The 22,422-nt window shown below is 41.4% G+C and overlaps 1 protein-coding gene across 3 annotated transcripts in view; it reads right to left on the bottom strand.

Annotated features, from left to right (window-relative positions):
- The window catches only part of MTHFD1L (methylenetetrahydrofolate dehydrogenase (NADP+ dependent) 1 like), a 187,194-nt gene that overhangs the window by 111,032 nt on the left and 53,740 nt on the right, over positions 1–22,422 (bottom strand). For all 3 annotated transcript variants that reach the window (XM_049116173.1, XM_025422549.3, XM_049116197.1), the window contains 6 exons: positions 20,639–20,746; positions 19,517–19,591; positions 17,973–18,075; positions 12,150–12,226; positions 5,260–5,400; positions 2,346–2,414 (listed from right to left, as the gene is read on the bottom strand). In XM_049116173.1, the coding sequence (XP_048972130.1) occupies positions 2,346–2,414; positions 5,260–5,400; positions 12,150–12,226; positions 17,973–18,075; positions 19,517–19,591; positions 20,639–20,746 (573 nt within the window). The remainder of the gene's footprint in view (positions 1–2,345; positions 2,415–5,259; positions 5,401–12,149; positions 12,227–17,972; positions 18,076–19,516; positions 19,592–20,638; positions 20,747–22,422) is intronic.

Here is a 22,422-nt window from a genome sequence, read left to right as displayed (position 1 = left end):
CCAGGGTAAGCCACTCAAGAGCTCTAAGCAGGAGGGCAACAGGACCTGATTCAGTTTCAGAGCTCTCGGCTGAGCAGACAAAGGATTCTGATAGAAAGAGTGGTAGCAGCAGCCACTGTCGCAGGGCAGGAGGGCACACTGGAGGCCAGGGCAACGACAGAAGTGCACAGAGTTGGAGACATGTCAGGGAGACACGTCAAGACTCTGCCAGGATGGAGATGGGCGGGGTTGGGATGGGGTGGGGAAGACGGACTCCAGCGCAATTCCTAGGATTTTGGCTAGAATCACTGACTAGCTTTGGGATCAAAGACCCTATTTTATAACCAAGTCTGATACGCAATGGCTCTTAGTAAGTATACCCACAACTCTGAAATTCTGAGGTCAGGAGATTCAGAACAAGAGTTTGGGGGTCAGGGGGCACCTAGGTGACTCCATTGGTTGTGTCTGCCTTCAGCATGGGTCATGATCCCAGGGTCCCAGGATCAAGCCCCACATCGGGCTCCCTGCTCAGCAGGAGCCTGCCTCTCCCTTTCCCTCTGCCTTCCACTCTCCTTCCTTGCTTGTACTCTCTGTCTCTGTCAAATAAATAAGTAAAGTCTTAAAAAAAAAAAAAAAAAAAGAGTCTTAGGGTCAGCATGTGGCTGGTGGGAGGGCAAAGTACAGCTGGAGAAGTGAGACCTTCTAAAATTTAGAAGCTGAGCTAAGGCCAGGGTAGCAAAGGAGATGGAGTGGAAGATAGTGGGAGGCCTGGGGCCACAAGGTGTCACAGAAGCCAAAAGAACCAAGTGCTCCAGAAGGAAGAAACATCAGCTGGATTCGGACCTTACAAAGAGGCCACATAGATGAGGACAGAGAAACGAAGACTTGGCCACACGGAGGAACAGGTGACCTTGAGGGGAGCATCCAGGAGAGGTGGAAGGCTAAAGTTATTGAGAGGCAGGTAACAAAGCGGAGACCCCAGTCACAGACGTTAATATCTGATTGTGACAGAAATCAGAGAAATGCAGCAGTAGCTGAGTGGGGACACTGGAGACTGTTTTGTTTCAAGACGGCCTATATCAGAGCATGCTTGCACACTGATGGGATGGCAGGAGGGAGGAAGGAGCTCACGTGGCAGGAGGGAGAGGCCCAACTGTAAGGTGCCTGTGCTCTCCCCTCCCTGGCTCAGCACTGCACCTTCACTTCCAACCTTCCAGCTCTGGCAGGTTCCACCATTTTGGTCATGTTGCCTTACATCTGGATTCTTGCTCTCTGCTGGAGCCCTTCTGACTGCAGAACACATTCCTGCCCACAGGCCTTTGCACTCAAAGTTACCCTTGCCCAGAGAGCTCTTCTAACAAGCAGCCCATTCTCCTGGTTTGTTCACATCCCTGGTCATCAGGTGCTACCCAGACACACCCACGTCTCTCTCTTATTTTTCTAACTCAGTCCTTGCCACCAGCTGACATGCTAGGTACGGACTCATTTCTCTATCATCTATCTCCTCTACTAAAGGACAGGCTCCAGGAGGGCAGGCCTTTGTTGTCCTGAGCTCCTACCACAAGCCCTGCCCATGTCATGGGTTAAATGAATATTGAATCTTCACAATAACCCTGCTAAGGGACGCCTGGGTGGCTTGAGCGTCTGCCTTTGGCTCAGGGTGTGATCCCTACAGGGAGTTGGCTTCTCTCTCTGCCTATGTCTATGTTTTTCTGTCTCTCATGAATAAATAAAAATCTAAAAAAAAAAACCCCAAAACCCTGCTAAGTTAGTTTTTGTTACTATCATCATTTAACATAGGGGAAAACAGAGGCTGAGATCAGTAAACATCTGCCCAAGGTCAGTTTGTAAAAGGCAGAGGGTACTCAAACTGAGCTTTCTATTGGTTGAATGAATAAATGGATGGAGATTCCACTCATCTTCCTCCAACATACCTGTCCTCTGGGCAAGAGCAGGGTAAATCTTATGAAGGGGCGGGGGACAGCATACTTTCCTGGGAAGCATTTCTCAGCATATACTCTGTTTTGCTCGGGAGAAACAAACCCAAAAACCCTAAACCTAATGATCATGAGAAGCTAAGTACAAAAAAGGCAAAATTGAAAATGTCATGTAAACATGATTCTACAACTTACTGAGATATTACATATGGAGCTTTTATGTTTCTACTCTGGTCAATTAGTACTGCCTTTCCCAAGAAAAGAATCTACAGATACACTTTCAACTTTTTTTTTGGATGACGAAGGACTTATCCTGATGCTCCTTGTGGGCTCACTTTGGCTGGAAATGCTCATGTTGTATGGGGACATGCAAGCAATCCAATGAATGCAAACTCTGTTAACAATTTCTATAAATTGAATATTACTTACTTCTAGGGTCTGCATCAGATTTGGTTTTATTGCATCTTTCATCAAAACTGTCAAGGCACCTGTGACCCCCTAAAGGAGAGAGAGAGAAAAAAAAAGCTTGCTTTAGATTACTGACAAAAGATTGTCTGTGCCAAGGTGAGTCTCAGGGTGTTTTCTCACCAGCCTGCTTGTACGTGGGCATTCCCATAGGCTGTTCTCACCTCTGAGCTGCAGGGAACACAGAGTGGCTGGCTGTATCTTTCTCTCCCCTACCTGGATGGATGTCAACCATTCTAAGATGTAAAGTGATGAGGAAGTGGCCAGTCCTTGCCTTTTTTAAAAAAAAAAAAAAAAAAAAAAAACACCTCCCTTGGTGGTGTTTAAGAGGCTTGCCATAAAGCAGATCTTACAGTGTCTTCTGGAAATTATGCACATTATTTTTTCATTACCAGAGATTATATTATTGCCTGAAGAAATCAGATAAAGTAAGAAAATAAGGCTATTTACTGAGTGGGAAATGAAGAGGGATAAAGGGAAATGTCTAAAAGCAACCATTTTTCTAAAAGCAACGAAGAAACCAGTGATTTCCCAATGCCTTGTCCCAATAAGATGTAGAAGGTTCTCAGAAAACTGCTACATTTGAAAAGCTTCTCATTTTCCATCTCTCATGCTGCTGGTCTGCCAGGAATGGAGCTGATGCCACCTGCACATAAAATGCAGCTGCCTCCACCCAATTCTACAAAGCTCTGGGTGGAGCTCCCACTGCATCCCTGTTCCCCATTCCTGGAAAAGACAGATGGGAGAAGGAAGACACGGGGTAGAAATCTGAGAGCTATTGGAAAAAGTGTGCCAAAGGAGGCCACAAAGGAAGCTTTAAAAAACAAAACCACCTTTTTGAAAGACACTGGGCAAGTGCCTTCAAAACACCGTGATGATAAGGCAACAGGATGAATAAATGCCGTGTGAACACTGCCTTGAAAAGATCAACATGGTGTGTGACAGATCTCAACACATCAGGTGGCAGGATCTTGAGGATACAAGCTTACGGGAAAATCCAATTTATTTTCTGCTTCACTGTACAAAATATACATTATCAGAAATGCCACCTACCTATTATAAATAATAGTAAGATGTTTTACTATGAAAGCTGTTGGCCAGGAAGGGCTCAGAGAAATTAGTTCTCTTTTCTTTACACAAAGCAGGTAGAAAAGTAGTAGTCTGCTGAGCTTTCTGTATGCTGTGCTTGCTTATGCTTCCATCAAATAAACCTGGCTCAAGAAACTAGAGGAGGAAGGAAGATGGACATTTCTGTTGGACTGTCTCAGGTAGCATACATCTGATTATTTTCCTTTGATACCTCTTAATCCTGTGTGGCTCCTAACACACTGACCATCCTCGAGCCCATGCAAAGAGAGTCATGGCTACTCAAAACTCTGCCACCTGTTCCATATCCTGAGTTCTGGGGAAGAGGGTTTGGACATATTCTTCCTGCGGATGCCAGCATCAATCATCTTATGAGAAACTTTTAGAAGCCACCTACTTGAATTCTCACGGCAATGCATAAATCCTTTTGGCCAGATCAGAGTATATAAGAAATTATAAAGCAGTGACATGAAAAGACAGAAGCTCCTAAAATCCTCCCTCAATTTTGCATGACAATTGATAGTTCCAGCTAGGTGAAACAGTCTGAAGAAGTTAGGCACTTCTTATAAATAACACAAAAGATGACTAAAGAGAATAAATTATGGGGTTTATTTTCTGATCTGAGATTTTTATCACACGCATAAAAAAATAAATGCAGGGAAATAACATTTGTAGATTAAGGTTTGAACTATTTCTGATACATATTTATTGATATCCAAGAGAATATAGGGAAACCAACCATAATACGTTGGTTTACATAGAAATATTGCAGTGTGGATAATTTTTAAAAAAACAGTACCTTCACAGCAACCTGGATTTCGGTTTTCTTGCTTAGCTTTATGCTAAGCATCCTAAGGGCTGCTGATAAAAAAAATACATATTTAATTTAGTTGACAAGACCTATGGGACAAGTCGGTCAGATTCATCTCTTCAAAAGCAGCCAAAAAGTAATCAAGACACTCTGGAAAAGGATTCCAATTACATCCTAAGTCCTTGGAATTAACAATATATTAATTTGCCTTTTTCAACCGTCAGTGTACGTTTTCCCTGCCATCACGGTATGTGACCAATATTTGGGAAAGTAGCTTAAGCTTAGATAGAGTACTCAATGGCTTTTCCAATGCCTACGTCCTACCTACACACTGAGAAACATGTACAAGCACATCAAACAGCTATGCCACCAATAGCAAAGGTGGTAATTACGAAGAAGAAAAAGGGTGAGCATGCCAAATGAGAATGAACCCTACAAGAGGCAGTGATGCGCCAGGATACTGAGAAAGCTGAGAGAAAGCATCTGTGCACTGAAAAGAGTGCTAGATGAGTAAGAGGAATTAAAGTGAAGATCTAGTGTGATAATGTGACACCCAACTATAAAGTGCAGAATTAAACAAGCCAGGGCCAATTTTTACTTTACCTTCCCTTTCACAAAGGTGGAGTCACTTACTTCTTATTCTTTTGAAAGGCCATTTGCCCTCAATTTAAAGCAAGCACAGCTCGCTCTTTGTGAAAAAATCATGAGCGAATGGGAGGTGGCCCCACCCAGGGCAGAGAGCAGAGATCAGCCAAAAGTCCTGAAAAGCTTATGAAATAAATGTCACAAGCTTTGGTCGCAGCCCGAGACAAGCACAGTACAGATGCCATAAGACAAACAGGCCATGAGGGACAAATGTGTGTGCAGGCATTGTCTGGGATTTCTATGAGACATGCTGGTAAGAAGAAAACCTTCATTCTCCGGGACGCAGAACAAAGACAAGGGCGAGCTCTCTCGAGCTCCAGAGATAGACATGCTCACCAAATCTTCTGCTGTCACGGGCTGTCCATCTTTGTCACTGGCCACTACCATTCTCCCCAATCGCTCCTTCATGTCTGCGAGGCTATCAGTCAAGGCGAGCACTGCCATGATCTCACTGGCCACCGCGATGTCAAACTGGGCCTGAAAGCAAAAAGCAGAAATACCGGCTCTTGAGGGTGCTGTCTGGATGGCCATTTGCACAGGGAGCCCTATTTCCTATAGGCCTGGGGGTTTACCCCCAATGGGACAGTCTCACAGTCACAGGCATTTGGAGTGCTATAAACACGCATAGTCTTGTGCTTGGTGCTCTCTAATGGCAGGCTCTCTATGGGGGCCACACTCTTCTTTTCTTTATTTTTTTTTTTTTTTTAAAGATTTTATTTATTTATGAGAGACACCGAGAGACAGGCAGAAACAGAGGCAGAGGGAAAAGCAAGCTACCTGCAGGGAGCCTGATCCAGGACTCCATCCCAGGACCCTGGGATCACACCCTGAGCCAAAGGCAGGCGATCAACAGCTGAGCTACTCAGGTGCCCTAATTTTTGTCCAGCAAAGAGATGAGGAGCAGACAGTGAGAGATGGTTCTGAGGCCAGTCTCCCAGAGTTAGAGCATCACACAGCAGTGTGGATGCCCTGGCACGTATATAGCCCCCAAGTCAAAAGGTGACGCAGAAGCAATTTTCAGCAGCCCACTTGGGCTTGCCCCCTCAGGCCTGAAGCACCCAGCAATGAATGCTGGACAGCAGCTACTTTGTGTGAAATATGCCTGGGCCTTTCTTGTCTCTCTCACTCTGGGCTATACACGGTCCAAAAGGAATTAAAAGAAAAACAAGGACCAAAAAAAAAAAAAAAAAAAAAAAAAAAAAAAAAAAAAAAAAAAAGAAAAACAAGGAACATGCCTTCCACCTCTTCCTCCTAATTCAGCCACTGGACGAAATCACTTCATTAGGCTCTGCCTGAATTCTCTTCTTCCCAAGGGGCCTGTGAGCCAGCCAACTGCAAGCTTACATAGAGAGAAAATGGCTGTGCCCTAGTGGGGTCACCTTATGAGACATTTTATCGTCCATTTCTGTCACTGACAAGAAAGGAAATGAAGGAAATAAGGAGCTTTCCAGCTACTTCCAGGTCGAGATTTCATTAGTCACTGATGTAGCGAAAAAATATTACCTGGAAGTCAAATACATCTATGCTCAATTATAACATTTTCAATATAAGCCATTCAAAATATCAGAGACTTTTCATTTCATGATACTTAGGATTCTCTATATCACTATTCTAATATTAATGGAATATATTAATATTATGTTAAAAATGCCTGAGAATTTTGAGGTTTTCTATGCAAAACATGAGACCAGAGATAAATATTAAGCATGTAAGAAGTGGAATTTAAAATACACATATAAGCTCTTCATTTGTAATTATAATTTCAAAATTTTGTACCTTAAATAACATCAAAAATGAAACAAGTAAGGTCCATTTAAATATCACTTATCAATTTTATGGACTCAAAAATGTACTTATTGTCAGGCTGCTCATATTTGTTTTGCAAGTAAAGTATCTCAAAATTATATACAGAGATTTTCATTGTTTTTCACAAATTTAAACAAAGGACAATATATGATGTTAGGAGTCTGTGAATCAATGTGGCTTTTCTGGAAGGTAATGTCGAAATGTGTTTCAAACATTGGAAATCTGCTTCTTCTATTACTCTCCAATCACAGATCTGGGAATGTGACCTAAGGATATTATCAGACAAACCACACAAATCTGTGTGTATGTTCCTACAGCTTATGATAGTCTGACACACAGAACATCTTAAGTGTCCATTTACGGTATTGGTTACAGTACATCCACAAGATGAGATATTATATAGCCATTAAAAAATGATATAGATCTACCTTTACTAACATAAAAATATGCCATGCCCCTGGGTGATTCAGTTGGTTAAGTGTTTGAGTCTTGATTTTGGCTCAGGTCATGATCTCAGGTTGCAGGATTGAGGCCTGCATTAGGCTCTGAACTCAGGTCTCCCTCTCCCTTGGCCCCTCCCTCTGCCCTTCTTTCTCTCAAATAAATAAATCTTTAAAGAAATGTCAATAGGAAGATCCCTGAGTGGCTCATCGGTTTGGCGCCTGCCTTCCGCCCTGGAGTCCTGGGATGGGATCGAGTCCTACGTCGGGCTCCCTGCATGGAGCCTGCTTCTCTCTCTGCCTGTCTCTCTCTCTCTGTCTCTCATGAATAAATAAAATAAAATCTTAAAAAAAAATAAATAAAGAAATGTCAATAGAGTCTTAGGGTTAAAAACATAAAACCAGCTAAATCTCTTAAATAATCCCTTTTTATTTAAAGATATGTATGCAGGGATCCCTGGGTGGCGCAGCGGTTTGGCGCCTGCCTTTGGCCCAGGGCGCAATCCTGGAGACCCGGGATCGAATCCCACATCGGGCTCCCGGTGCATGGAGCCTGCTTCTCCCTCTGCCTATGTCTCTGCCTCTCTCTCTCTCTCTCTCTCTCTCTGTGACTATCATAAATAAATACAAATTTAAAGATATGTATGCATAAAGCAATACGAGATATAACCTTGGGCAATAACCATTGTCAATCAGACTTATAATCTGTGTAATGAGCAAATGATCCAAGACACTTAACGGGCATTCAAATCACAGCCATTATTAACCTCTTAACTCTCCAGTACCTGGTTACAGTACAAAAATACACAGAGAAAATGTGAAAGGGCTTACTTACTACCCATCCCCATTTCCAACCCTCTTTTCATGAGTAACTCATATCAGAAGTTGGCATACATCTTTCCAGCTTCCATCCAGCGTTTATATACAAACATGAAGATGTATTTTGGCTTTTTCTTAACATAACCTGGATTCCTCTGTATGTACTTTACTTCAAACTTTTTTCATGTGTAAAAATTTTTTTAATCTTTCCATTTCACAATTGTGGTGAGAACTCTATCACTTCCCCTATATACACTATAATATTTTCACCTGATGCATGTATCTGTGGTTCAGAACGATCTGCCAAAGATATGTAACTGCCCCTCCTGATGGATGTTTAGACTGTTTCAAATTTTCACCATTACAAATAATGCTGCAATTAATATCCTAAAACACTGCCTTTTTGGGGGGGGGGCATATGAGCAAAAATTCCTTCTTTATTTTTCTACATCTTTAGTCCTGAAGCCAGAATTATTGGGTCATTTCAAATTCTAATACAAATAAATGATCATCCATGAAACTTTATCAGTTTATACTCCAGCTAAGCTATTTATAAATGCCCCTATTTTTTTTCTATCCTCAGGAACATTAAATATTATTTGCTTTCATAAACTCACAGGTAAATAGTACCTCGTTTTTTTGTTTTGTTTTTAAAAAGATTTTATTTATTCATGAGACATAGAGAGAGAGGCAGAGACATACGTAGTGGGAGAAGCAGGCTCCCTGCAGGGAGCCTGATGCAGGACTCCATCCCAGAACCCTGAGATCATGACCTGGGCCAAAGGCAGATGCTCAACCACTGAGCCATCCAGGTGCCCAGTACCTCTTTGGTTTAATTTGCAGTTTATGATCACTTGTTGGCATTTTATTTCTGTATTTATAAACTGCTCTTATTCTATGCATTTATTTAGCAATTACTTATTGAATACCTACTACTTACTACTACTATATAACAAAGTTCTCTGCTCTGACAATACAGCAGGGAAGAGAGTAGACAAAAACCTATGCCCTCATAAAACTCCTGTTTGGGTCAGGGGAGGCAGAAAATAAAGACTGCTGGCAGGAAAGAGGGGGTTATGGGACAAGCAGCCCCAGTTTGTTTTCTTTAAAGGTTTTATTTACTTGAGAGAGAGGGAGAGAGAGAGAGCGCACAAACATGGGGAGGGACAGAGGGAGAGGGACAAGCAGGTTCCCTGCTGAGCAGGGAGCCAGATGTGGGGTTCCATCCAGGAACCCTGGGATCATGACCCCAGCTGACGTCAGATGTTGAACCAACTGAGCCCCCTAGGTGCTCCCAGGGAGTCTCAGTTTTAAAGGGTGAGCTGTGAAAGCCTTCTTGAGAGTTGTATGTTGAGTATTACATTGTGGAAGTTCTTCTTATGTTTGGTGCATTAATCCTTTGTTATATCTAAAGCAAGCATTCCCTCCCACTCTGTTACTGGTCTTTTTATGTTTTTGTATGTGTCAACTTTTCATGTTCAAGATCGTAACATTTTATGATGTCAAAATTATCTATTCTTCCGAGTCTCTGCATTTCTTGTCAGTGACAATTCCCATCTACAGCAACTGCTAATGGATCTGACTTGTCCCAGCTGCTGCTTCTGTATTTTCTATTGAGCCTGTCTGTTGCTGGGCCTTTTGTCCTTCTCAAGGATTCTAGTTGAAAATTTTATTTCCCCAGAAGTCAGAATCAATTTCCCAGTGTCCCTTCTCTTGGGGTGCTGTCAATAAGAAATCTAATGCCAACCTGGGGGTTGCTCCTGCGTGAACAATCAGGACTTTTTCTCTGTGGCAGCTCTCTGGAATTTTGTTGTACCTTAGTGTTTGTGTATTACACTCATCCTGTGGGGCATTTGGTAGAGTCTCTAATGTGAAAATTCATGTTTTCTATAAAATCAGAATATTTGCTTTCTATTATTTCTGTACACACTTTCTTCCCTCCCTTCTCTTTCCTCTCACCTGGAACTCTTAGGAGATGTATATTAGAACTTCTTGATGTGTGCCCCTTGTCTCCTGCCTTTCTCTTTATACTTGCTATGGCTTTCCCTTTGGTACCATGTTTGGACAGAATTCCTTGGGTTGCACTGCCCTCCCTAATCCACTTAGGCTAGTTCTCTTTCTGACACAATTTTTATTTTCACATCATTGTTTTCCTTACAAGATTTTCACCTATTTTCTTCCCAGCAGCCAATTCTCCTTGTATGAGGGCTCTCTCAATCCTCTGAGAACATTGATGGTATTTTTTTTGTAGACTCCTCCCACAAGGACTTATCATCTTGTTTCGCTTGGATTATTATGAGCTTCCCCTTTACTGGCTTTGGTGTCACATTTCATGATGCAGGTTTACTTTTGATGCTGGTGATGCCTTGCTTTAATACTCATTTTGACCTATCAGTGGACCTCATTTCTGATGGACCTAGCCTATCTCTAGAGATCAGAGAGGGCAGGGCCCAGGACTCCCTGATGTTTTGTTTCCAGACTTGTGCTCACTCACAGGGCCATGGTTAGTCATTTGGATGCCCTCTGCAAGATGAGAAAAGGCTGCCATTTCCTTAAAACAAGTACCACAATTGTGGCACCTGGGTGGCACAGTCGGTTGAATGTCCAACTCTTGGTTTTAGCTCAGGTCATGATCTCAGAGTGGTGAGATCAAGACCCACGTTGGGCTCCATGCTCAGCAGGGAGTCTGCTTGTGACTCTCCCTCTCTCTCTTGGCTCTCCTTCTTATGCTCTCTCTCTAAAATAAGTAAATAATTTTTTTGTTTTAAAGGGCCACAATACACTGCTTTTCTTTGAGCAAGATGCTTTTCACTGCCAACAGGAGGCAGAGTAAACACACAAGTCTGTGACTGTGGTGTGACGGCTATCCTGGGGCTCGGCGGTGCACTGGCCTCAGGATCACACTAAGGTTCCCAAGCTGCAGCTCAGCACAGGTGTTGTGAGATGCTGTTTCCTTCTTGGGGGCTGTCCCCGTATGCTGACCTGGAAGAGTGTGTGGGCCCACTCTAACTCTGAAGTAGGGTATCTATTACCACTGAATGTAGAGACCCCCCTAAAACACTCCCACCATGTTTGGGACTTTCCTCCACAAATCCAACTCCATCTTCCCATCTTTCAGAAGCTTCCTGAAATTATACGGCAATAATTCTGGTTTTCTAGCCCAGATATGGACTAACTGTTGGAAATCAGTTCACGTGTGCAAGTTCCAGGATGCGGAGGAGCAGGGAGGGAAGGTGCATGGGCTTAGCTTGTCTTGATTCAGTCCTTATATTTGCTGCTTAATTAAAAATTATTCAAAAGGTCCAAAAGTCTATTAGGTATGAGAACTGAATATTATAGTAAAAGGGATTATTTTTTCACTAACAAAAATTTGACAATGTAAAAAAGGCCATATATCTAATATCATCTTAAAATATGAAGTTTATTATAAGAAAAAAATCTAGGGGCGCCTGGGTGGCTCAGATGATTAAGTGTCTGCCTTCAGCTCAGGCTCAGGTCATGATCCAGGGTCCTGGGACCAAGCCCACAATGGACTCTGTGCTCAGTGAGAAGCCAGCTTCTCCCTCACAGTCTGCTGCTCCCCCTGCTTGTGCTCTTTCTCTTAAGTAAAACCTTTAAAAAAAATTTAAAAATTAAAAAATTTTTTAAAAATCTAGACACTTGCTGTACCTGATTAAAAAAAAAAATCACAGAATGATTTTATGTTCCCTAAGTATCCCGCTCTACATGAAATGAAGGTAAACATCATAATTTACCTTTTGTATTTCTTCAAAAACACTTCAGGCTATTAAACAATGAGGTGTTTATTCTTTGGTTTATGAGACTTGAGTAATGTGTTTGAGTTTTTTTCTTCAGTTGTTATGCAGATGTAGTATTAACTTGGCAGATTTGCAATAAAATACGTAACAATTTATATTCAGAAGACACCCTGAGCAGCTCTTCCCAGAACTACAACTAAGATTACCCAGGAAAAGGATGGGAAGAAAGTACCAGGGCCTTTCTGCCTCCTGATCCTCTCCTAGTCCTGCTGAGGGATTGGAAGCAACACCTTGATGAGAAAACTCACTGACCGCTGGCTAGGTGGATGACCAGGAAGAGAAAAGCAGAGAACCAGCTTCAGGGCTGGTGTAAACTAATGCTAGCAAGAACAGAGCCACATACCTGACGGGAATACCCCTTCTCTGTGGGTGCCTGCCCAATCGTCATTTTTCGTAGAAATCGGTCATTTGTATCCAATACTGAAAAAGAGAAAAAGCTTCTTCAGTCAGCAAGTATGGACTGGCTGCCTTGTATGTGTCTGGAGCTGTTGTGAATGCCAAGGAAGCAGTGGGGAGGGAGCAAGAGACAAAATCTGGCCAGCCTGCAGCTGACATTCCAGTGAACAGACATCAAGAGGGAGCTGATAAACAAGAAAATATCAGTCCTGGATAAATGCCTTAAGAAAATAAAGGAGGTAATATGAGAGAGTGTGTCAGGGTGGTAGGAGGGCAGGGTGTCATTTTTGATTAGGCAGTAAAAGAAAAACATTTCTGAAATGGTCACATTTTACACTTAACCCAAAGTCATAAGAAGCCAATTTAGTGTCTGAAAGGGTTAAAACACTAAACAACCAGATGACCCAGCAGTTACACTAGGTATATATAACCAAGAGACTGAAAGCAGGGACAAGAACACATATCCGAGCATTCACAGTCACTACAGCGTTACTTTCAAAACCCAAAGGTTGAATAACCAAGCTTCCATCAGTGGATGAATAGATAAACAAAATGTGGTCTGTAGAATATTACACAGCCAGAAAACCCCAAGGGAATGAACAACATGGATAGATATTGAAAATATTATGCATTGTGAAATAAGCCAGATAGAGAAGGACAAATGTATAATCTCACTTATATGAACTACCAAATTCATAGAGAAAGTGGGACAGTAGTTGTCAAGGGCTGAGGGGGATTATTGTTTAACAGCTACACAGTTTTTCCTGGGGATGATGAAAGTTTTTGGGTATAGATCGTGGGGATGGCATAACCATAAGCCTTGTGAACATATTTAATGCCACGGATTGCACACTCATGGTTAAAATGTCACAATATGTATATTTTGCTCCAATACAATAAATAAAGTAGTAACATGGGGGGAAGAAGTCAATTGTGATTAAAGCAGGAACCAATTCTTTGTCCTGCTTTCACTGATTTTCCTGAACTGCACTGATTTGCATTTGTTTGTGAAAATTAGGTTTGTTCAGTGAAAACCAAAATTAAAATGCCAGGAAATAAGCCAGAAGGACATAGGCTTCACTAATAATTTATCGGCTTCAAACAACAAACTGCCCACACTGACAAGATACAGCTGATATATTAAACATACTATATAACACTGACAAAAATGATAACCAGAATTCTGTATTTGGGGGCTGAAAGCATCTATCACACGAAAAATGTTAACCTTTTCTTTCACACACAAAGCACTAGCCGGCCAGCCCACCTCGCCCACCCATTGTTGCCTGACTCTGATGGTGCCACTCTCCATACGACACGCCCTCTCTCACTCACACTTTATGCACACACTCAGACACACTAACACACAGGCATGCATCAAACATCACACATCAAACACACAGAAGCCTGTATGATCTTAAGGTCCAAGCAGAGTATATAAAGAGAAAGGAACGCTTTTCGAAACTATCACTAGCTAGTACTTATTCCCAAGAACCATGGTGCAGTCATAGCAAAAACACTTCCTACTCTCATCTGTAGTATACACAATGTTGGCATAAGATGGGTATGATGTTTGTGTTGGAAATTCAGCTGCCTGTTATTTAGCAAAGAGAACACAAACAAGCCAAAAAGAAAAAAAAAAAAAAAGGCTGGCAATATCAGCTCTAAGCAGTGGCATTGGAAACAGTGTGCATCCAGTGTGGCCCCGGCAAAGTGGGGTGCCTCACCCCTCAGCAGGCTTCTGATGCTCAGGGAGAGGTATGTGGATAGGTTGGTGCTGCCCACCTAAGAGACGTGAAAATTAAATTCCTGCACACACAATAGATAGCAAAAGGGAATGCTAAGTTAGTGATACATAATTCCCAGGTTCTAAATGATAGAGCTAAGGTGGAATGAGAAATATATTTATTCATTCTCGGAATATTTACTGAGTGGCACTTTTTATGCTAGGTCTCAGGCTAGCTGTAAGGGGATGCAAAGATGAACAAGACATCAATCTCTGAGGGACGCCTGGGGGGCTCAGTGGTTGAGCATCTGCCTTTGTCTCAGGGCGTGATCCTGGAGTCTTGGGATCGGGTTCCACATCAGGCCCTATAGGGAGCCTGCTTCTCCCTCTGCCTGTGTCTCTGTTTTTCTCTGTGTGTCTCTCATTAACAAAAGTCTTTTAAAAACAAAAAAAACCCCTCCAATCTCTGATTGGATGCATTTACACACACTGGGGAGATGAGGAAGGTACAGGTGAGTGTGGGTTTGAAGGGTGCCTCTGGCACTGCTATGATGCCTGGGTCTTGAGGACCACCCAAGGCGTGCCTAGTGGCTTATGGAACAACCAATAGCCGCTCAGGTTCTGGGCTGTACAAGGTGGCATTGGGGGCAGGGCTACTATTTTGGCTTCAAAAGAACTGTCATGATTCTCTGAGCATTGTCAGGGCAGTGTTGGGAGCTAGTAATTGATGTCACTTTACTGAGGGTGACTGAGGCTTGTGGGACCTTGGTCTAACAGTCCAGGAGGTGGATGAACCAATGAGCAAGGGAAGAACGGAAGACTGGATCCCCATCCCCAGGGATGGTGGTGCTCGGAGAGCCGGAGACTCAAACTCCTCTAGGAGCCACAAAATGGCTCGATGGCTTTTAATGTTCATTGTTTCTGGAATAGTCTATTGGCTCTGGTCCCACACTACTGCCAGGCAATGAGGCCTATAGACTTCTGATAGGAGGCACAGGATGAAAGATCCACCAGTTACATTTCTTACAAAGGCAGAAAGGAAAGGGTGGCTATTACATAAATATATGCCATTAGTATAGTCTGAAAAGAAGTGTTCAGCTTCAGGCAGTCCCTAAATGTCCCCCTCTAGTTATCAAATCATAGAAGGACCTAGTCTCATCACTAAGGTTACACTATTTCCAGGTCAAATCTTATATTGCCTTTAAATAAAATTAAAAAAAAAAAAAAAAAAAAAAAAAAACCCAGGTCCTGGGATTGGGCCCTATATGGGGCTCCCTGCTCTGTGGGGTGTCTGCTTCTCCCTCTCCCTCTGTCCCTCCCCTCCTGCTTATGCTCTCTTTCTCCAATAAATCAATAAAATCTTTTTAAAAAAGTGCATTAAATATCCTCAATTCATTTGACAAAGAGTACCATTTTTTATATTAATTCATGAGAATAAGACCAAAACTACTTAGCAAATATCATTCTAAACTCCCCCAATCTGGATTGCTTGTTTATACCAATAACATTTTCTTCACTCTGCTGCCATAAAAATCATATAATTCTAGTATTTACCTGGAATAATTTTTTTTAAGTTGTCACTTCCAGTATTTTTTTTTTTAAGATTTTATTTATTTGGTAAAGAAAGAAAGAGAGTGCAAGCGAGCACAAGCAGGGGTGGGGGGCAGAGAGAGAAGGAGAAGCAGGCTCCCCACTGAGCAGGGAGCCTGACATGGGGGCTAGATCCAGGACCGGAGATCATGACCTGAGCTGAAGGCAGATGCTTAACTGACTGAGTCACCCAGGTGCCCCAAAAGTTCCATTCTTTTTTTTTTTTTTTTTAAAGATTTTATTTATTCATTCATGAGAGACAGAGAGAGAGAGAGGCAGTGAGATAGGCAGAGGTAGAAGCAGGCTCCCTGCAGGGAGGCTGACATGGGACTCAATCCCAGGTCTCCAGGATCAGGCCCTGGGCCGAAGGCTAAACCGCTGAGCCACCCAGGCTGCCTCAAAAGTTCCATTCTTAAAAAAAAATAGGCTTCCCAATAAAATGCTAATAATGTTCATATCCATTATTACAACTGATGTTTATCTGTTAAATAATAGAGTGAATTATGGTTAATCTACAAATAAATATTCTAGATCCATTTAAAATTATCATTACAACAAAGATCTAACTAAACGGAGCATGCTACTTAAGATATAAATGAAACCAGTAGGATCTAAAATTGATCTGCCTAAATTAAAATTAATTATACACAAATTCCAGATGCACAAAAAAACCGAATAGCATTTTTATTAGTATGGCAACGTGTTTTTCTTTCTAGACATCTCCAAAATTTTTATAACATTTTTACTTTTATAATAAAAACATTTTTTTGAGTTTCCAAAATGATGTTACTCTTTTTTTTTTTTTTTGTTACTCACCTTTTGTTTGGGAGACAAACACTCAGAAAACTATATCCTACAACTATTCCCACGATGGCATCTGCTGATTGCTCAGTTGGAACTATAGAGTTTGTAAAGCACTCTTCTATCACAGTGGAGCTACATAAGACAGATACTGGTTATTATTATTCCATTTTACAAATGAGAAAATGGAAGAAGTTATTTGTTAAAAGTTGCACAGCTCATAAATGGTGGAGCCGGGGATCCCTGGGTGGCGCAGTGGTTTGGCGCCTGCCTTTGGCCCAGGGCGCGATCCTGGAGACCCGGGATCGAATCCCACATCGGGCTTCCGGTGCATGGAGCCTGCTTCTCCCTCTGCCTATGTCTCTGCCTCTCTCTCTTTCTCTCTCTGTGACTATCATAAATAAAAAAAAAATAAAATAAATGGTGGAGCCGACAGCAGTTTGGCTCCTGCCTTCGGCCCAGGGAGTAATCCTAGAGACCCCGGATTGCATCCCACGTGGTGCTGCCTGCAAGCAGCCTGCTTCTCTCTTGGCCTGTGTCTCTGCCTCTGTGTCTTTCATGAATAAATAAATAAATTCTTAAAAAAAAAAATGGTGGAGCCGAGACTCATTTTCTAGTTTTTGTCTCTCCACCTCATAATTGTGGGAAAACACTAAGTTCTTAATGAACTGGTTAAATGGATTCCCAGAGGGAAAGCTTCATGAAGGGGGGGACCAGGGTTGTCTCTGGGAGAGTCTACGCAAGGAGATGGACTGGATGGTGGGCCAAGACAGGCAGAAGGACAGGGTCAGGCCCAGCTGCCTGGAAAGCAGACAGAGAGGGAAGTATACAGGGCCACACTGCAGTGGTGCTTCAGGCCAAGCTACGTAACGGCCACTGTACCCCATTCAGGATTTTATCACACAGGATGGGGGCTTCTGAGCAAAGTGACAGAACAGCATCTCCATATTACGAACCTAGTGAACCGGGGATGGATATGCATATAAGAACATCTATTAAAAGGTAGCTGCAGTCAACCAGGCAACTGATAGAAATGTTCTGGAAGTCAGTAGAAGCGATAAAGGCAAGTGGGCAGGTCTGAGAAGAACACACACAAGGGTCAGGAATCCAGACCACCTAACCCTTCCAAGACACTCTGAGCATTATCATGTGCTACTATCCACAGAGGAGAGAACCAAGTAATTTTCCGTGGATGTGTGTAAGGGGGAGAGATAGGGCGAGCCCAGCAGAGCAGCTGAGTCAAGAAGGGGAGTGACTTTTCCTCCCAGATAGGAGGTGAGGGTGGGGGGTGTCAGAGAAGAAGAGAGGCAAAAAACAGTGCTTGAAATCAATGAGGGATTCTAGACCACAGGCCGGGAGGGCAAGGGGGAAGAAATGGAACTGTGGGCTTGGGATGCTTGGGTGGCTCAGTCGGTTAAGCATCTGTTTGGCTCAGGTCATGATCCCAGGGTACTGGGGTCAAGCCTCAAGTCAGGATCCCTACTCAGTGGGGAATCAGTTTCTCTCTCCTTCCCCCTCTGCCCCTCCTCACCACTCAGTCTCTCTCTCAAATAAATAAAATCCTTAAAAAAAGAGAAAGAAAGAAACTGTGTGCTTGAAAGGGATTTAAGAGCTGGAACAAATGTCATCCCCGACCCGGCAACCAGCACCTACCTCTTTGCCACGTGATGGTGGAGGGGTCAATGTTGAGACGTGCAAATTTACTCACTTCCTCCTCCGTCAGCGCACTTGGATCAGTCTTATTTATTCCCAGTTTCTAACGATGAAGACAAAAACATGTGATATATTTTAGCAAGGAATAGAAAGCAAAATGTAACCAAAATTATCCCTCTTATTTTATTTTCTCCATGACCAGAAAATCTTTTTAAAGCTACACTTAACTAAGAAAGTTGTAGGTAAGGCCAATGCAATAAATAAGCCCAAGCCCAAGTGTCCCTGAAATGGAAGACATTGATATTTGTAATATACCCTAAAATGACATCAAAATAAGGCATGGTTGCTAGTTCACAAAGAATATTACTTATTGCTGTCTAGGCCCGAGACTCTTGGGATTGTGCTACGTGGCCAAATGTGCTGTTTTCAGAAGGGACATAAACCGCTGTCCACATAATTGATGTTCCAGTTCATTAACTCTTCTTTCAAATACAAATACCAATAACTCAAGTTGATGCCTATGTTTTTAAAACAAGTTATTTCTAATTCACTGTGAAAAAAAAATAACTCTCAGTGCATCTATTTCTGTAAAGGAAACAGTCTAAGAAAATTCATAATGAAGAATAAGAAAATAATCTGAAAGTACAAATGCCAACAGAAATTATATAGGTCGTGGCTGCTGAGGTTAGTATATTATACAGTATTCTTAACAAATTGGTTAACCAAATTTGGTTCAGGAAGAAGCAGGGAGGGTTGAGTTTCTTAAATCAATTATCAGGGATCCCTGGGTGGCGCGGCGGTTTGGCGCCTGCCTTTGGCCCAGGGCGCGATCCTGGAGACCCGGGATCGAGTCCCACGTCGGGCTCCCGGTGCATGGAGCCTGCTTCTCCCTCTGCCTGTGTCTCTGCCTCTCTCTCTCTCTCTCTCTCTCTCTCTGTGACTATCATAAATAAATAAATAAATCTTTAAAAAAAAAAAAATCAATTATCACCAACCAGTGGCCATCACTTATACCATTAAAATTAGTTTTTGGTCTATGAAAAGAGCAAGGGGCAATCAATGTGATGAGTATAATAACAACAGATAGAACAAGGAAATGATAATATGGGTAAAAATTAAGATTGTTTCTACTAGTAAAACCTTAGCATCTTCCTGTAATAAAACCTGATACAGGTATGTTTTCAGAGGCTAGATCTTATTTCCTAGAAATCAAAGAAAATTCATGAAAGAGAAGGACTCTTGGAAATTTGATTTGTCAGCTGATTGGGGTACTCTAGGTCAGCAAAGCAGCTCTCTCAGTTTATAGTTGAAAGGACTGAGACGCAAAAGGGGAACTAATCTGCCTACTTGTTCTTTGGTGTAGCCATGTCTCAGGCTTCTGGTTCTTTTCTCTCTGTTATGTTGTTCTGTCTCTAGAGTTTAATGCCCCAAAGAGTATCTAAAAACCCAAATCAAATCAAGTTTAAAATTGCTGGCTTTGATCATTTTTCTGATTTGTTTCTAGGATTATTTTCTTGTTGAAGAGCCACGAACCATAAACCTACTTTCAGCCGAGCAAGTTGAATGCTTGAAAACTCTCGAACACCATTCACTGAAGGAACGAGTCGATTATACAGTGCCTAAAAACACAAAACACAAATAAAACCCCACAAAAGTTTAAGGGCCAACTATGACTTGGATAAGTCACAGGATATGACAAAGTTCATTACATTTATAACCCAGCTGTTTAGATTAGAGACCCTATTAAAATTCCTGGGTAATATAAACAATGTAGCCTTAAGTTCTATCGTTTTAATAAATCTGACTAGATCTGAAATAAGGCACATTGCAAAGACTTTGTAAATATAAATATTTCTTGATTTACATAGCCTCACAACCATTAAATTAATATTTATCTATATTTGGATTCAAGAACTCACAAGAGATTACTTTAATTAGAGGAAGTCAGGACCCTTGTAAATATGCCAGCAAGTTCCACTTTTATCCACATCTTAGGTCTATGAGGAATTAGCACCTGGTACTCTATCCCCTATCAGGTGTGGGTTTTACATTAGCTGGATGCACCTGAAGCCCAACAAAGGGTCTAATCTCTGTCTCAGCACATCTAGAAGGGCTACACGTAACATTACAGTCTTAAAAGAGATCTTTCCAATCCCCTTAGTACAGACCAGAGATTGAATCACTAAAGTCCTGTCTCGGGTAGGCTCGTTGGCCCAGCTGTTTAGCGCCGCCTTCAGCCCAGGGCGTGATCCTGGAGACCCGGGATCGAGTCCCTCGTCAGGCTCCCTGCATGGAGCCTGCTTCTCCCTCTGCCTGTGTCTCTGCCTCTCTCTCTCTCTCTCTCTCTCTCTCTCTCTCTGTCTCTCATGAATAAATAAATAAAATCTTTTTTAAAAAAATAAATAAAATCCTGTCTCAAAGAAAATTTGCCTTAAATAATAGAACTCACATAATTTAGCCAACAACTGGCAATGGTCATAAACTCCCTTGAGAATCTGACCAAAGCATGGATTTTCTCCCCAAGAAATAAGGACATGGAGAGTTCACAAAATGTTTAATACAATTTCATACAAATTACAGACATCAAAGTTTTCCCATGAACCCTTTAGGAATCCAGAAATCCCAGGATAAGATGCCCAAAATGGCCAACAAGGAAACTTTCTTACTTTATCGGTTTGAGTGTTTTCATGCAAAATCCTTGTGTCAATAGCGGCAGCCAGCAGGTTGTTGGCAGCGGTGATGGCATGGATGTCCCCAGTCAAATGAAGGTTGAACTATAAATGACATGGACACTTCATTCTACTGGCCTTGGACAAGAACGAATAAACTATTGCACTAATTAAACATCCCTCATAATGAGTTAAGTCCATAAAATAGACTAAATCAAAAACTCAATGTCAAGAGTTTTCCACTTGACAACAAAGAACTCTTAAGTGGACTATCTCACCACCAATTCTTTCATCTTTCACTCCTGGATTAAGGGCGAGACACTCTGATGGACTTAATGATTGATCTCCTTATTTTCCACACATTCTTTTTATGATTTAGAAAATAGTATCATATCAACTATACTTTAAAACCAGGCAGGAAATAAAATAAGCAGCAACAATATAATAATATAAAATAAGACAAAGTCCGAGAAGTAAAAAAATTCATCACCCTCAAAACCCTATTCTGTTATTTTCCTTCTAGTCTTATGTGCATGCATATTTATTATTTGTAGACTCAGCATACTTATAATACTTTTCATTCAGTAACATTTCATTTAAGGAACTTCTTACTATGTATTTTAATGTAATAGTCTTTTTCATATGTAGTTACAGTTCACAGGGTCTGTATAGTGGAGTAGATGTACCAAAAGTTTTCAGTCTCCTATGTCTACATATTTAAATTGCTTCCAAAATTTCATCTTTGCAAAGAAGGCTACAATTATAAAGATTACACGTAAGTAATTTTTTTCAATAAGTTGCTAATAAGCCATAGATTTCCAGCAGTGTGGTTCCTGGATTAAAGGATCTTGATAATACCACCAAATTGCTTTTTGAAAGGTTTGAAGTACCACCCCCAAACACCAGCTGATCAGTTAAAACCTCATTTTATAACCTAAAATATATGACCAGTAGAAAATATGAATTATGTATGTATATTTTATAAAATTTATAGTTTTTAATATCAAGATCATAACCCCCTAGTGTGGAGCCCAAGATAGCACTTGAATTCACAACCATGAGATCAAAACATGAGCTGAGATCAAGAGATGGATACTCAACAGACTGGGAGCCACCCAGGCACCTGTACATCTTAGCTTTTATACTTAGTGTTAATATTACTAGCATTTTTACATCAATAAATAGTCTTCAAAATATACTCTGTGTGATATCCTATTATTAGATATTTAAGATCGCCCCCCCCATTTTTTTTAATGCTACAAGCTGTGTGAAAATAGTTTAAAAATTAAAACTTTTCATACACAGCCAGTTTTTGCTTAGGATAAACTAAAAATAGATTTATTTGGGCCAGAAGGTATGATACTGTTTTTAAGGCATTTATATTTTAACTTGCCTTTCAGGAAAGTTTTACCAACATATACTTCCCAGCAGTATATAAAAATGTATTTCAATGTCTCACTGCTAAAATTTAGTGTTATTATTACTACTTAAAAAAATATCCAAATCTGTCAGTTTGACAAGTTAAATAACTGATAGTTTTAATGTAGATTAATTTGATTATTAATGAAAATAATCATTGGTTAGTTAATATTTCTTTTCTGATGTTTCTATTGAATCCTTCCCATGTTATAACTAGATTGTTTTTCTTTCCTGCTGCCTATCTGATACCCACTGGGGTGTCCACGGGCCCCAAACAGGCCTCTCTTCTTCTGACCACAATGCCTTTGCCACCACACCTTCTACCTCATGGCCATTATTCCCCTCATCTTCCATTTCTGATC

Source organism: Canis lupus, chromosome 1 (assembly GCF_003254725.2).
Source record: "Canis lupus dingo isolate Sandy chromosome 1, ASM325472v2, whole genome shotgun sequence".
Lineage (NCBI taxonomy): Eukaryota > Metazoa > Chordata > Mammalia > Carnivora > Canidae > Canis > Canis lupus.
The sequence above is the reverse complement of the archived record's forward strand: the minus strand, read 5'-3'. Positions and strand labels throughout refer to the sequence as shown.